We start from the raw sequence: 16,800 nt of genomic DNA, 5'->3' as shown, positions 1-16,800 counted from the left end.
GTAAGAGGAGCATTTTATGTGGAGGTGGGTAAAAGGAATGGATAATTCAGTCCTGGCACAGAGAAGACTTTTCTTTGGCATCACAGACTCCGTTCTGAGGCCTGTTAACTTACTCTAAAATCTCAAAGGTGCTGGCTGATTTAAGATTGTTTTATTCAAGTCTGGATTTGATGTTGGAAAACTCAAGGCAATTCTGCCTTTCCAGGATGTGTGTTTTAGGTTTCAGCCACCATGCTGTAAATTAGTAGGAAATGGAAAGAAATGGAGAAATATTTCAACAGAGGCTTCTCGCTCACTGATCACCATCCAACCACCCCAGAATGAGGTATCAAATTCTGCCAGATTTCCACTCAAAACCATAAATTTCTCCCCAAAATTAGAAACCCCACCGAAGTTCACTTGAAATCTTTCCAAATTCACATATTTTGCATTGCTCTCTTTCTCACCTAGCTGAAGAGACTCAAGGAAATTTAACAAGCTAAAATAATTAGCAAGTCTGTCTGCCTTATTGCAATAAAAGAAAATGTTCTTTCAGCAATTGTCCCAACTGGTGGTGGTGTCAGTACTGCAATATAATTGATAAATTACATTACTAGTGTTAGCTTCCCTACTTGGGAGCATTAGTGCAGAATACTGCAGAGTATTGTTATTTAATAAGGGCAGGCTTCTTTAAACTACAAATATAAACAACCTGTTTTCCGAGCATACTTCCCCCTTTCCTTGAATAATCAGAACAAATCTGTCCACTTAAAACCAGCTCAGCACAAAAGTTTTCCAAAACATTGTCAAGAAGCCTAAAATGCTTTGAAACCACAAACAGCCCTTCTCCTCTCACAGACGGGACACAGCTGGGAATGGGCACAAACAGAACCGTTACATTCCTGAAGAGAGAGCTTGCAGTGATTTCACTTCACAAAAGCAAGTTCTATTAGGAGTGAGATAATAACATGTTGTCCGACAGAGAGAGAGAGAGATACTAGATGGCCTCTCCCGGCTAATGGCCTTTCATTCCCTTGGAAATCTGGCTGAAATTTAAGATACCATTGCTGCCTCCCACTAGCCAGAAGAGGCGTTCAAATGGAAGGTACCCTAGGTGAAGGAATAAAAGACATACTGTAATTGAGTGTATAAGTGAAACCAAGCAGTTAAGCTGCAATCAATCATCTATGGAGCATGTAGTTGGTGTATGTTTTGTATTTGCTCTCCTAGTTACAATTGCTGTCATAAAGGAAAACAAAAGTCCCACACTTGGTCCCATCAAATATACTAAAGCTAAACCTGATTTCCTCCTATTCCTTCTCATGAGGGGAGGGTGCTGGATGTCAATATAATTAAAATCTTATTTTGCATCCTGAAATTACAAAAAGAGGAAGAATTCTACCAGAGTGCGGGATGATCCCAGGGGTCTGGGATCAACTGGGAACAACTATACTGTTCCATGCACAATCACATACCCCACCCCCAAAATACACCCAGTCTCTCCTACACACTCCACACAGTACTACTCCAGACCATACACACCTCCCTCACAAACCCCCATCCAACCTCCCTAAACCCTATTATTCCTACCCCCCACCACACACCATCTACACTATTATTTATCTTGCAAATCATCCTGAGATACAATCTGTGGGGAAGACCGTATTTTAAATACAGCTGGATTGTACAGAAGAAGAGGGGTAAGAGTTCTGAACAGCAGAAGAAGGGCAAACACTACAGACAGACACTTAAAAGCACCCACTACAACAGCTGATTCTTACTCTACAAATCACAGGGAGATCCGATCTGTTCTGTAAAAATCTCTAAGCATAACTCTGTTATAAAATTTAGCAAGGCCTAGCTTTATAACTTCAGAAGTTCTAAGGCTACAATGCAATTCTTTGTAACATACATGCAGCTGTAGGAGCCAAGGGAATTCATCAAAGCCCCCAATGGCTGGCCCACGCCAGCAGGCTGTCATCCCATTCCTACCTTCACATGCCTTCCCGTCTCCCTTCAGCCTCAGCCCATCGGGGCACTTGCAGTAGAAGCTGCCAATCGTATTGCAGCACTGGGACTCACAACCACCATTGCTGGCTTCGCATTCATTGACATCTGAAAGAGATGAGAAATTGGGGGGAAATGTGAGAGATTTTAGTGGAGAGCCAAACCAGAAGGAGGATTAATGTAAGATAAAAGTGTGTATCTGTTCCATACACATCTCTCTTTTTTATTTTTTAATTAGATATCTAGTGCCAATAGTAAAAAAAAAATAAAGGGTAAACTGTACAAAATAATTCTGCTGAGGGCATGCTAAGGGATACATTTTAAAGCTTAAAATGTTGCTACGAAATAGGTACTTTCCCCACCGAACAGGCAGTACATGTGTTTGCATGCACAGAGATATTTATGCTCACATATATCCTGTTTCCCGCAGTAATACCGATTTGTGCATGAAAAATTAAAGACTGGGATAATGGATGCACCTTTGTATTTTGCAAAAGCAATTTATGACTCAAGGTTTGAAAATAGCCTTGTACGTTATTTTTAAAAAGGATCAGATATTTGCATGGGTAAGAAGAGATGCAGGATAAAAACCACAAGGATTCGCAATCCTCGTATTTCAGTTGGTCACCAGTTGAAAGAGCAAGAAACTTCCCATCATGTAATCAAATTTCACAGTTAGCTCCAATGTAGAAGGTTTAAGGCTTTCACTGCAACATTCAGAAATAGCCACAAACACCAGACCTTATGGACCATCAGTCTTGTCCTATGAAACAGTTCTCCTGTTTATTGCCATATTAAGAGAGGATAAAGTGCTATTGTGATGTTGTAATTTATACTTGCAGCTATGACATAACCTAAACAATCGTGAGTTCAAACCAGAGAGCACTGTTAATAACAGAAAATATCAAAACTATAAGAATTGCAATAATTCCTTAATACCAAAATCCCCCGATCAAAGAGGTTTCAGTTTCCAGACCTGCCCAAAATGACTAATTTGCCGATATGCATAAAGAAAGGGAGCATTTATGTAGAACTAAGGAAGGATGAGATGTAGCAAAGTAACTGGTTAGTAGGAGTTGGCTACTTCTCAGCCAAACTTGTTAAACACCCACTATCCTCTTATGGAGAAAACTGAACAATATTTTGTATTTTCTGAAATATTTCTATTTCAACCCCCTTTCCACCCCACCTTTGTTGCTTATTATTCATCTGAGGTTGCAGTTTTCTTCTTGTGACATCATCATGCAGATGACTATGGCATCACAGATAAATCCCTAAGTAACAATGACCCCTTTTGCATACCAGTATCCAATAGGGCAACAATGACTCTTGGAAGGTCTCAATTTTTTTATGCACCACCGTTTGATGATCTGATGCAGAATCGGTGCTAGGCATAAGCAGACTAAGCCATTGCTTAGGGCCCTGAGCAGTTCAAGGGGGCCCGCTATTCACTTTTTATGTGCTGGGGGAGGCCAAATATTTCTGCTTGGGGCCCCAGTGGGCTAACACCGCCTCTGATCGGATGCCAACTTCTTCATGTGTATATTTCACCAGCACTTCACCAGTGATGCACTCCTTGTGACCAGCAGCTCTCTAGGCCTTCAACAGGCACTCCCAGCTCCTAAAGTTCTAGTTCAAATAGGAATTAATTCTGGGACATCCTATGGCCTGTATTATATGGGTGGGGTGGGGTGGTCACAGTGGTCCCTTCTGGCCTTATGAGCTATGAATCTATGAAAGGCCCAGCAGAGTGAAAGGCACAGGGTAGCATGAAAGCTGAGTCTTCCACATGGAAGAGGAGATCACAGCAGGTGGTCACATGGCTGACCCCACTGGAGTCTTTGAATAGTCTAATGAGCCCATTCAAATGCTCATGCACAACACATCACGGATAATTATTAATGAGGTGACATGAAGGAAGCAGGAGAAATCCATCGTCAAATGACGCATAGCAGGAACTTTCAAAAACACACATGACAAAGAGTAAAAAAAAAGCAGAAATCTTTACTGACATGGGAAGCCCAAAGGATAAAATGAATCCATCTCTCACCAACTACTAGTAGTCCAGAGTTTAAAAAAATAAGAGAGACTAATCATCCCAAATCAAAAGGCTGGTTTCCAAGATAATTTTGCACGTTTTGCTCGCATTGTCAAAGAAAACAAGCAAAAAGCCCATCTCAGCCTCTCAGAATCTACCATTTCTGCTTTTATACTCAATACCAATTTTCAGACCTTTAATTCCAGATCAGTTCTGGATGCCATCAAGTTTCATGTGTAGCTTGTTTAATAAGCTTCAGCAGTGTGTGGTATCTCTTACATTGCATTCTGCTCAATTATTTCTTGCTGGCAACCTATAGGGAATCGTTTTCACTGAATAGCTGGCAGCTGCTGGTCATTTCAGCAAATACTCCCACAGACAAGAGAGAGTGTCTTTCTGACACCAAATGTCATTACTTACCCAACATAGTTTAACTTGTGTGTCAGCTTTTAAAAGCAAACTCTTTAATCCTCTGTTGAAGAAAAGGCAGAACCATTATGATAAATTTGCACCCACAATTCCTGAGTGATTACCAACTGAGAGAAGGGGAAAGCACCATTCTTCTTTTTGGTTTGTCTGTTATCTAAAGACAAGATGACACTATTCTTTAACTGAACTGTGTGGTATAGGCCAATGGCACAGAAGAAACTCTGTGGGCATAAAGTAATGCCCAGCTGTCAGAATCAGAAACAGATTTAAGAATCAGAGCCCCAAATCAGCTGAAGTTTACACATCCCTTTCCCCGAACTTTGAGGCACCATCCTCCCCATAATCCCTCTGGAAGCCATTATCTGACTGCACGCCCCATCCTCTTAAGTAATTGCCGGAGTTGCTTTCTGTAGTGCAACATTTTCATGGCTCACTGAAATACGTGAAAGTTACTTTAATTACTTCAAACCAACAGACTATCTTCATGAGCTGCCAATGTTCCTAATGTACAACATATAAGACTGCTATAGAACCTCATATTAAAAGCCATTTCATACTTAAATCTCTCTGCAACCTGCAGCCAACAACTAAGGGACCAGCAAAAATCAACTGCCTAGCAGAAGTGAGAATTTAAGTGAAAATCAAACAAACCATAGTGGAAACCTTGAAGATAATTTAACATGGTTGCTTAGATAGAGGGTTACCAAACAGCAATGTGTTCCCTTGTACAGGTGTCACTGCATATATCCTGACCTTCCCATACTATGGGTGCACCCAGGAGTAATACCCCATACCAGTTCAGAGGCACCAAATTCTGCAGCAACCTCTAAAGTGGCTTGTGCAAATAGGCTGCAGGGGAGATTTTTAGGAGACTCCACATCGTGGCTAAAAGAAAACGAATATTCTACCATGGCAATACTGGGACATTTCATATTTTCAGCTACAGAATCCAAAACAAACCCAAATTTGGAGATGTTATGTTCTGATCAGACATCTGAAATGTGTGGGGAGGTTTTAAAGAGATTTATTGGTTCACTATGAAATTCTTGACATTTGGCACTTAACAAGACATTCAAAAAATGTATTTGGGTTCAAGCAGCTAGTTCTTTGCTTTGTAAAGAGAATGTGTTACTTAAACCTGTCAGAAAAAAAGGAGACCAGTATGTTTTTTAAGGCATTTGGTCTGGAAGTCAGAATCATGAGCTGCAAACTGTATACTGTACTCTGTACATTTCCTTCGGCTACTGTAGCTAACTCATTTTCCTTCGCACACCCAGAGCTGAGAGGGCATGCTCACCTGCCTGCAGAAGTGGGAATCCCATTTCTACACACACTGCAGTTAACTTTGATTAATCTGACTCCAAGCTCATCATCTGTATCAAAAGCCAAAGTAAGGCATAGTTCTTTGACAAGTTACTGGATACAAGTTAAGGCCAGGACCATTATTGCTGGTAGATCAAACACTGCACCTTGGAAGGAAGTCACTCTGTTCTTGCTTTGTAATGTTCATTTAAGAGTAATGCACAGACAGCTGGATGTCCATTGTCATCATATACCATTCAGACAATAAACGCTAATGAAATCTAGGCTGAGCTAATGATTATATATTATTTTAGACAAGTCACTTGCTCCAAAATAGATCCACCTGAAATCTTGCTAAAGTCAGCATGTGCCACAGGGAAAAGAAAAGATTAACTGAACTCAGAACCAAGACTTCTCTGCAGCCTTCCAGTCTGAGGAATGGAGATGACAGGTGTATCTGTCAATTTAAGGACTTAATCAATCAGCAACTTCTCTCATCTAGTGGCAAGACCCAACTTGGCACTGCTCACATTTCTACAACTGAGTCTTTTAACTTGCATCCTGCAAGTCTGTAGACAGAACCTGCAGCAGCCAAAAGCGAGCCTTCCTTTTGGACAAGCTGGTAGGACTTTGCTGACTCTGTCTCTTCTAAACGCTGTTCTTTGCAGATCTTAGAATCTTCATAAAAGGCCACAGTTTTGTTTTTCTAGGCAGACATCATGGTACTAGTATATAAGACACAAACTGAGATGCGTATAGTATCATCTTTACAGAGGTAACAGTGAGTAATGAAAAACATTCTTGGTAAAACAATTAGGTTTTCACTTCACCTCTGAACTTGTTTGTTTCACTTTTTTTTTTTTTTTAAGCAAGGGTCACTGTGACAAGCAGGTGCTTCAGGTCATTTGCCTTGATGGTCACAAGACTTGGGGTCCAGTGGGTTACCCAAGAGATGAAGAGTCCAGTAATTGGGATCTTTGACTGAAGAAGCCTGCCTCTGGCCATAAAGTCTTCAAGATTAGAGCCTCTCAGCTGATCATAACTGCCACAACAGGATTCAGAGCAAGGTGTAAGGTGTAATATAAAGAACAGTTGCAAATTCTGGTAACTAGAATAAAATTCCTGCAATAAGAGTGGGAGTGCATGAGATGTGATGATATTCATCGTGCTGACATCCAGGATGATGCAGGTGTCCAAAAACTGATTCCTCATCAAGAGAGGTACCAGATGCAAAAGAGTTGCCAACAAAGATTCCAAGGCCAAAATATTGGGAAGCTGAGGGCTTGCACTTAGAATCATAGAATATCAGGGTTGGAAGGGAGCTCAGGAGGTCATCTAGTCCAACCCCCTGCTCAAAGCAGGACCAATCCCCAACTAAATCATCCCAGGCAGGGCTTTGTCAAGCCTGACTTAAAAACCTCTAAGGAAGGAGATTCCACCACCTCCCTAGGTAACCTATTCCAGTGCTTCACCACCCTCCTAGTGAAAAAGTTTTTCCTAATATCCAACCTAAACCTCCCCCACTGCAACTTGAGACCATTACTCCTTGTTCTGTCATCTGCCACCACTGAGAAAAGTCTAGATCCCTCCTCTTTGGAACCCCCTTTCAGGTAGTTGAAAGCAGCTATCAAATCCGTCCTCATTCTTCTCTTCTGCAGACTAAATAATCCCAGTTCCCTCAGCCTCTCCTCATAAGTCATGTGCTCCAGCCCCCTAATCAATTTTTGTTGCCCTCCGCTGGACTCCTTCCAATTTTTCCTCATCCTTCTTGTAGTGTGGGGCCCAAAACTGGACACAGTACTCCAGATGAGGCCTCACCAATGCCTTATCAGCCGGATTACATTAGCCATCTGCTGTATGTCAGGAGCAAATCAGAATGTCACCAAATGAGAGCCATGACAAAATGCCAAAGAAAGAAGAGTATAAATTTTGAGGTAATACTCAAACCAACTCCTCAGTAACCACATCAAGCACACAGATCATCCTCCAAAGTAAAGGCACTTGCCCATAGCACCTTCAATTATTATTATATTTTAACGTTACACCTCTGCTTCAGAAGATTCATGCTACTGTCATTATAGTTGGCTAACCTGTGAGGCATCGCAACCTACAATTCTTTGGGTTGTAGGCTGCAGTGCTTCTCTGGTTAGCAAACTATTGAGGACAGCATTTTTAGGAAAATTAATAAACTGGCAAACCAAGAGCACTGAGCTCCAGTTGGTGACATTCAGACAAAACCACGAATCACAGTGTCTCAGTAAAAAGCATTCAGAGAGAAGCTTCCACGCACATAATCTTTAGCACCTCTGCAAAGTCAGAAGCTCCAATCCCTCTCCTGTATCTCATCCATGTTGCTTTTTGTTCTTGTAAAATGGATGCCTCCTGGTGGCAGCTTTAAAACAGTGCACAAGTTCTGTTCAGCGCTTATTATTTTAAACTGCTAGTTATTACTGCAATGTGTGGAATCTCTGATGCTTTGGGGAAATTTCTTGCTGTTTGTTATGTACAAACTTCACCATAAAGACGAAATTCTTATGCACTATTTTAATTATTACTGTCTTTAATGTAGCCTGCAAATCTTCAAACCCAGGCTTGTGTCGTATACTTATATAGAGGGGACAAACCCACCACTTTCCACCTGAAACTCCCCTGTCCCCAAATTTGGATAGTTTGATGAACTGAAACTGAGATTCCAAACCAACCTCTGCTTCTTGGTTCTGCAAAAAGCAAGCTTGAGTGATGAGGTTGTGCAGAACCAAAACCTGAACTAGGCCTTCTTGGCCCTCTCCAGTTTAACAACCAGAGGCTAGTCTGGATATTTTCAGCTGGTGGGTAAACTCCACCCCTTTATCCATGAATTATACTGCAAGAGCTCTGTAAAAAGATACATTCTCAAAGAAATGCTCTGACTGCAGGAAGAACGGAAGGCTCCGAGCAAAGCATGTCAGGAAGAATATGATCATTCTCCCAGCCTGAACACTTATCCCATCTTCTAGAACCAAACCAAATGCAATGTTCTTATAGCTCTGTCCTCCTGGCATATTTCATTCCTGCACTAGCGCTGCATTCCTAGATCTGTGACAAAGGCTGCAGTTGCAGTATTTTTATAATGACAGGCAGTACCTGGCATCTTGGGAAGTATCCTATTCTTGTGAGATTTCCAGCCCAAATATGCAGACCCACGGGGACTGAATAATCTTCAACTGGAGCGTCTGCACCTCTGAGAGCTTACCCAAACTCACCACAATCCTCCTCGAGTTTGAGATCCCCCATCACTAGAAGAAATTTCATGGCTCCTTCCACATGAATTTACTACATCAGAACAGTCCAACAGCTGAAACACTGTTAAAACAAAACAACTGCTCCTCCTAAGAATGCTGCTTATCCCTAGATGACAAAGTAAGAGCTAGACAAGATGCTCAGATACTGTGGTGATGTGAGCTGTACAGATAAAACAGATGAGACAGGTGACAGAGAGAAAGATGTAGAAACAATCCCCCAGGAAGTGAGACAATGAGCACTTTCAGGAAATGAAAGCACTGCGTTCTCAAGATGACAACTACCGAGGAGCCAGGGTTATGCTGGAAAAGAACACCATTCTGCTGTGGAGCCAGACATTCCATGTCAACTGTATAAGATGTTACGATGAAGGCAATCACACAAGCTCTGGAAGGACTTTGCAGCAGACAGGCCAAAGAATAGAAAAAAAGCTAAAATAAATGGAAGGAAATGAATGTGAAAAGGTGAAAACGCATGCATAAATGTCAGCATGGAAACACATTCACTATTACAACATATACATTCCTGCAAAGAGAATTAACCTGGGGCCTGACATAGTATTTCTGGACCGTCCATGAAAAGCTATTCACAAAGACGTTCCTTTGGGTGGCATTCTTTAGTCATTATAACACTGGCAGTGGATTATTTTTATAACAGCAAGAGAAAAAAATTCAGATGTCTGTAGTGACCTGACCTGTCAAGTTTACCTCTTAAAACCAATGGAGAATTAAGTACATTAAACATGAGGGCTGTGAAAGCCTATAATAAATTAGGTTTGGGGAGTGGGAAAATATAAGTAAGAATAAACGAGAAAAGCTCCAAGTTGTACAGGAAGATTTCAGGGGGTGAACTGCTCTGAGTAATTTCTGTTTTTTATTATGATGCTGTCCAATTATATTTAATAAATGATGTCTGCAGCTTATATGGAATTGTTATTCTCATCTCAGACATTCACTATGCATTCTGAACCTTTGACAATTTACAAATTGTGAGACTTACAAATCACTTGGGGTGGGACAACTTGAAATTTGTCTTTTGGCAGAAGCTGTGTTGAAATATGGCAGTGTTGGAAAAGGAGACCAAATAAAGTAAAATAAGCAAAGTTCATGCAATCAAAGAGGCCTGTCTTTTAACTCCCTCAGACCCTTCTAATTCAGACCTCAGGAGATTACCAAATACCATTGTCTGAAAAAGAGAGAGAAAAATCGCAGAACCTGCAGTTTTGTGATTCATTACCTCCCAACTCTAGTGCATGCTACATTTCACTCTACACAGCTGCCAGATTCCAGAGTAGGCTTTCTGAATGCAACTCTATTTGCCCAAATCCTGCATTTACATGTTGGGGTAGCATGAACCACTGTTCTTCCAGCAAAATGATTATAGCGTTTATCAAAACAGGCCAGAAAAAGTGGAGACAATGGTTTCACCTTTGTTTACGTATTGAAACTTTTCAAATATGCTATTGTGCACATCATAGCAAGTAAATGGTGCATTCCTTTCAGCGGGAGGCTAATACTTGGGGTGCACAAAAGTTTGTAATGAAACCCCTTTCCCAAGCAAATATTTTTCCTGCTTTGGGAATTCAACCAAATTCCCAAACTCAGAGCATCATCACTAAAAGGCGCTGAGGATCCCAAACCTGGGCAGGTTGGATTGGCTATTGGAGGCAGGGGGGCTGTTTTGTTCTGTTCCCCATCTGGTGGTTTGGGATGGTTGGTAAGAGAATGATTATTATTGTGCCTAATGTGATCTGTAGAGGCATATGTTTTATTCTGAATGCATGGAATGTGACCTGTGACCAGTGAGTGCAAAATAAATGAGAGCAGCTGTGGTAACAAACATCATATTCCTTGTCATTTTGGGGGGTAGGGAGAAGGGGGGACACAAAGTAACAGAAACTCATAGATGAGGATGGATACACAGAGACCCACCAAACCCGTCACTTGCCTCTCAGAAGGAGAGCCACATCTCAGCAACATAACAAAATACAGGTACTGGGGATTGATGTGGCTTTACAATATCAGGTCAAAGAACGTAGCTGTTAGCAGGACATTCTTCCTGAGTTGAAGGAACTTACCTGGATTACCCCCACATCCCCAGAGGTCAGTTCAGCCATCTGGAAGTAACTTTTCCATTCTCTTCCAGACACTTGTGTGACTACTTTCTTTTGTGAGTGTATCCAATACCTGTAACTACTTCAGAGAGAACAGCTGGAACTCCCATTATGCCAAACGGGGTCAGCGTTAATGATATTTTGCACTTCTACAGTCCCTTTCATGTGAGGAGCACAAAGAGCATTGCAGATGCTGACCCTGTGAGATAGGTAACCCGTGCTGGGCAGACAAGTATGATCCCCGTTTTACAACAAGTAAATTTAGGCACAAGAGGGGTTCAGTGACTTATTTAGGCTCACACAATGAGTCGGTTGCAGAGGCAAGACTAGAACCCAAGTTTCCAGACGTCCAGTCCTCTCTTCCCACACTAAACCACACACACAAAGACAAATATCTTCAGGAGTTAATTAGGGTGTGCTGCTGCTGAAAACATGGTGGGGTTCACTGGTGCATGTAGCTGGTACTTGTGCCACACAGTTTAGCAACCATGCAGAATGCTAAGACACCAAAGCTGCTTCTCTTTTATTGCTCCTCACATTCTAAAGTCGTCATTGCAATGCAAACTCTTGCCAAAAGGAACGCTGAAGCCCAAATGGACCTTTATTATTCATCACCAGCATTTGATAAGATGGCACATTGCAATGCCTGCAAAGAGCTTCCTGATAAGAACTGAACTGCTGCTTCCAGCATAGCCAGCAGGTGACAACTACCTGAAAGCAACTCAGCTCCTCCTAGCTTAGCATGGGGTAGGCAACATATGGTCCAGATAAGACCAGGTCAGCATGGCTCCTGTGGCTTGACCAGGTGGTAGCGATTTCCAGTGGAGACCAGGTTGTGTCAGCTCCTCTGGCTTGGCCAGGGGGAGATTCCCTTTTGCCTCCCCGGTGCACACGGAATGAGGGGCTGAGCTTTGCCGACAGCTAGGGGCTGAAGCGGCACAGAAGGCACATAAGGATGCTGGATGGGGGGCTGTATTAAACAGTTAAATCCACCCCACTGTCTAGCCTGCATCTGACAGAATCAACAGCAAATCAAATCAGACTGCAGCCTGTAGTGAGTCCGGAAGGGTAAAATGATTTGCTCTCCACGAGAGAAAGACACCTCTGTGCTTTGTGGAGCTCATTTTCCACTGTAACAACCTGTGTTATAAACATGACCTCTCAAAGACATCACTGCAGGTGCAAGATGTTCGGGAAGAAAAGCTATTGCTGCCCTGGGGGGCTAGGGCCCGGAGCATCACATCGTCTCCAGAGGCTGGCAATACATGGAGACGTATTACTGTAAAAAGAACAGCACAACGGCAGTCCAAACTGAGAACCAGCATTTAGGGAGCGCTCTCTACATTTGTTTTCATTTCATTTCTACTTTCAGTCATTAACCAATCCCTTTCAAACTCAAGAAATACATGCCTCGCAGTATTTCAACCGACTAGAGCCCCTCTTTCCCTGTCTCTCACCTCCCAAATTCCAGCAAAGAAACCAAAGTGAACGAGCTATGGAGACTGAACAACCCTCTTCTCCTTGGAGCTGTCCCTCCAGGTCAGGGGTGAGGCAGAATGGAGAAGCATGTATCTAACCTCAGGTTAGAAGCCCTCTATCTCCAGGACCGTCAGCCTTTCAACCACACTAAATTCACTAAGCACTTTCCCTCTGCACCCACAATAGATCAACAAGAGTCAGTGAACTTGATTGTACGTCATGTTTCACTAGCCAAGACAGAAAATCCAACTGCCCAGAAAATGTATGAACTGAAACACTGGACATTTTCTTTGTGGTCACCTATGACTCTCAGGGCTCTCCATCCCAGAGCAGCCTCTCATTTGCTCTAGTTGGTCAGATTGTTGTTATGATTTGTATTCAGCAATGCCCAGAGGCCCCAGTGTGCATGGCACTGTACATACACATAATAAGAGATTAGAGGTTACAACCTAACCTGACAAAATGGACAGACTGACTAAGGATGGGAAGAAGGATTGTTCTCCCTAATTTACAGATAAGGAATTGACACACAGAGAGATTAAGAGTAAAATTAATTAAGAATAAAAATTAAGGGTAAAGTTTTTAGAACTGCCTACATGACTTATGAGCCTAAGTCCCATTAAAAGTCAACAGAATTTGAAAATTATCCCCGATTAAGTGGCTCACCCAAAGGCACACGGGGAGTCTGTAGGAGAGCTGGAAATAAGACCTGGATCTCCTGAGTTCCAGTCCAGTGCCTCACCCACAAGACCATCCCTCCTCTGACAGCGGGTAGGCAGAACATTTGCTCACACAATGCCTTGAAAAACCTAGTCATAGCAGGTGGAACCAGTCCTCAGTTGTGGGGATGAATGGCCAAAGTATCAATTCTTGTCGGCCCTGAGCCTCTAGGGGAGCTTTGAAGTGCAGTTTGGACCTGCTTGTGTTGATCAGTACTGTTGTGCTGCTGGCCACTGAAGCAGCGGCTGGGTATTTCCTTCCACATTACTTTCATATACATGAATATAAACTCTTTCAGAACTACCAGTGACACAAAGTTACTATATGTATGCCATGTAGCTAACGAGGAGGGGTGTAAACGGTCTGTAGTTTGGAAATGAGGCAGCACTGAGAAGCCTCCTCCTCTTAGGGTATGTCTACACCCAGCCGCTAGTTCGGCGGCTGGCAATCGAAGTTCTGAGTTCGACTTATCGCGTCTTGTCTGGATGCGATAAGTCGAACCAGGAAGTGCTCGCCGTCGACTGCGGTACTCCAGCTAGACGAGAGGAGTACCGCGGAGTCGACGGGGGAGCCTGCCTGCCGCGTGTGGACCGAGGTAAGTTCGAACTAAGGTACTTCGAACTTCAGCTACGTTATTCACGTAGCTGAAGTTGCGTACCTTAGTTCGATTTGGGGGTTTAGTGTAGACCAAGCCTTATTTTGGCCATTGTTTATATCAAGCAGGGAGCTTAATCTCGTTGGTCCCACAATGTTTAGTTTCCATTAATTCCACTAGAAATAATTACAGGAACAATATTTGTGATGAATGTGTGTTTAGGAAAACCAGGCACCATCAGAGCAGCACAACTGGCCTTTGTATAGTTAGAAAAATACAATGTGCATTCATTACATCCAAATTGCCAAAAGAAACAAACAAGGCTGGCAAAGAATTTTGTTGGAATGGACTAAGAAGAAGATCCCACTGTTCTCAAGAAAAATTCAGTGAAGCAGGCAACAGCATCCTAAAATGGCAGTGATTTCCAGAGAGGAAATGCCATGCCAACCCTGGTGGGGAAATCAAGCCACCACCCTCGTTGGGAGAAGTCACATAATTCCAGAGGTCTCCAAGGAGCACTCTCCTTAGACGTCTTTGGAGGTGTCTGAATATGTACGTGTGAGTGATGTGTAGGGGTATCTCTGAAGATGCATATGCAAGGGAAATCAGTTGACTTCTCTGTTTTCTTAATGTACAAACAGAGTACCGACCAGGTTAGGATTCAATTCACAGAGATGATATTCTGTTGGAAATTCTGAAGTAATTACCCTGGCTTGACTTTCTCCTGCATCCATGCTCAGTGGGAGCAATGCAGGGCCGCCCAGAGGATTCAGGGGGCCTGGGGCAAAGCAATTTTGGGGGCCCCTTCCATAAAAAAAAGTTGCAATACTATAGAATACTATATTCTCATGGGGGCCCCTCCGGGGCCGGGGGCCTGGGGCAAATTGCCCCACTTGCCCCCCCTCTGGGTGGCCCTGGAGCAATGAGAACAACTGGCACAGGATCAGGCTCTGCTGGCTTTACATGTATCCTTAGGGGTAGTTTGACTTCTATATTTAGGGGGGCAGCTCCCGTCAGATCAATGGGGCCATGCGTGGGGGGGGGGGGGGGGGAAATTCCATGCCTGCAAGAGACTTGCCCAAACTACACCCATAAGCTCCCCAGAGGAGCTCTCAAATGGCTAGTTACAGCTAGAGGGGATTTAAGAATCTGGCCTACTGTGTGTACGAAGAGCAGAGATGGTGAATGAGAAAGCTGTTGAATAAAGGTGGCTTTGACCTGTGCTTCAGATATGTTTCACACAAAGGGATGAGTGATTTTTCAATCTCTCTTATTCCCTGAAGAACCAGATGATTATCCTGTAATTAATAACTTCCATCCTCTTTAGCCACTGGGCTGACAAATCTGTCTGGGCTCGAGGTGCCTTTTCTACTTCTGAAGCGTGAGGCTGCAAAAGTCTTGTTTTACTTTTTCAAAATCCTAAGGCCTCTTGAAGCTTAACAAAATCCTTCAGGGTTTACATTCATTTAATCCTCTCATTCCAGCAACCTGCCAGGGTTGGGAGACCCCCAGAAGGACAGTTCATTCCAAACAGATCATGGAACAGAGAAAGGCTACTATGGGGTTACGAGGAGCAGTGCATAACTATTGCTCAGAGTTACCCCTACAAATGGATTTCCATTCCAAAGAAAAACAACCCACACGTTTTAATTAAACCTTTTACAATTTAATCTCCTAAACACAGTACTGGTGTACGGAAAGACATGTTATTCTAGAAATTTTTCCAGGGATGTATTTAACCTGGCTCTGGGGAGTAAATATTCGCCTTCCTTGCATTTTCATTAAAGGTCCAATACAGTATATACCAATCACTGGGCCGCTACAAATCTCTTTTGAGGCAAAGGCCAGCCCTGGTGGATACAATAGCCAGACACATGGCAGATTGTGTTTTACATATGATCAGAAAATGGTTCTAAAATGCTGCGAACAGCACTTGCTCACAAGCACAAGGAAGAATTATTTTCCCAGCCTTGTCCACTATTAACACAGCCATAAAGATGCATTTGTTAGTCAGTCCAAACAGCATTGACTGTGGATTGGTCAGATATATGCCACCTGGAGGATGAAGGTCTCTGTGAGGGATGTTGAGTTTCACTATGCAACAGGAAGGGAGTTACGAAATATAACCCTTTGGGATTTTGATACGCTTTGAAAGGCCTTAAGAATCTGAAAACCCAACTGATGTTAAAAGGGCATCTCAAGGCAATGAAGTATCTGTCAGGCTGAGTTAGATATGAAGAGAGTAGTCAAAATGTGTTCAGATTAAAGGAGGATTTTTCATGCTGGGGGTAGCCTGAATAAGATTATTAATAAAGAAAAGAGTTTATGAAGCCAGGGTTTTTCTGTTTTCATTTTGCTCATCCTTAAAATCTTTGATGGTTTAATAAGAAGTTTTCGCCTCTTGCTTCGCCTCTTCTGCATAAAATCCTAATCCTATGCTTATTATATCAGTCTGTTGTGGAAGAGATTGCAAGGCCACAAATCTGCAGGATCAAATAGAAGCTCTAAAGGGGAAAAATCCTCATTTAACCCCCAAAATAACAAAAGTTATGGGCTCACACTGAACAAAGTCATATAGAATCTGGCAGCTTCACTTTGCAGGAGATCGATTCAACCAGAGGTGGGCAAACTACGGCCCAGGGGCCACATCCGGCCCACGGGACTGTCCTGCCTGGCCCCTGAGCTCCTGGCCCAGGAGGCTAGCCCCCGGGCCTTCCCTGCTGTTCCCCCTCCCCTGCAGCCTCAGCTCACTGCGCCGCCGGCGCAATGCTCTGGGAGGCGGGGCTGCGAGCTCTTGCCGGGCAGTGCAGCTGCAGCTGTGCTGCGCGGTGGCGTGGCAGGAGTCCCCGGGGGGGGGAG

General features: G+C 43.1%; 1 protein-coding gene across 2 annotated transcripts in view; it reads right to left on the bottom strand.

Moving 5' to 3' along the window:
- Nucleotides 1–16,800, bottom strand: part of MEGF6 (multiple EGF like domains 6) — a 238,803-nt gene that overhangs the window by 106,500 nt on the left and 115,503 nt on the right. For both annotated transcript variants that reach the window (XM_026659934.2, XM_026659935.2), the window contains exon 5: nucleotides 1,972–2,094. In XM_026659934.2, coding sequence (XP_026515719.1) covers nucleotides 1,972–2,094 — 123 coding nt within the window. The remainder of the gene's footprint in view (nucleotides 1–1,971; nucleotides 2,095–16,800) is intronic.

The sequence above is a fragment of the Terrapene carolina genome, unplaced genomic scaffold (assembly GCF_002925995.2).
Source record: "Terrapene carolina triunguis isolate 2854851 unplaced genomic scaffold, T_m_triunguis-2.0 Scaffold714, whole genome shotgun sequence".
NCBI classification, from domain to species: domain Eukaryota; kingdom Metazoa; phylum Chordata; order Testudines; family Emydidae; genus Terrapene; species Terrapene triunguis.
This window is presented reverse-complemented; position numbering and strand designations above follow the sequence as displayed.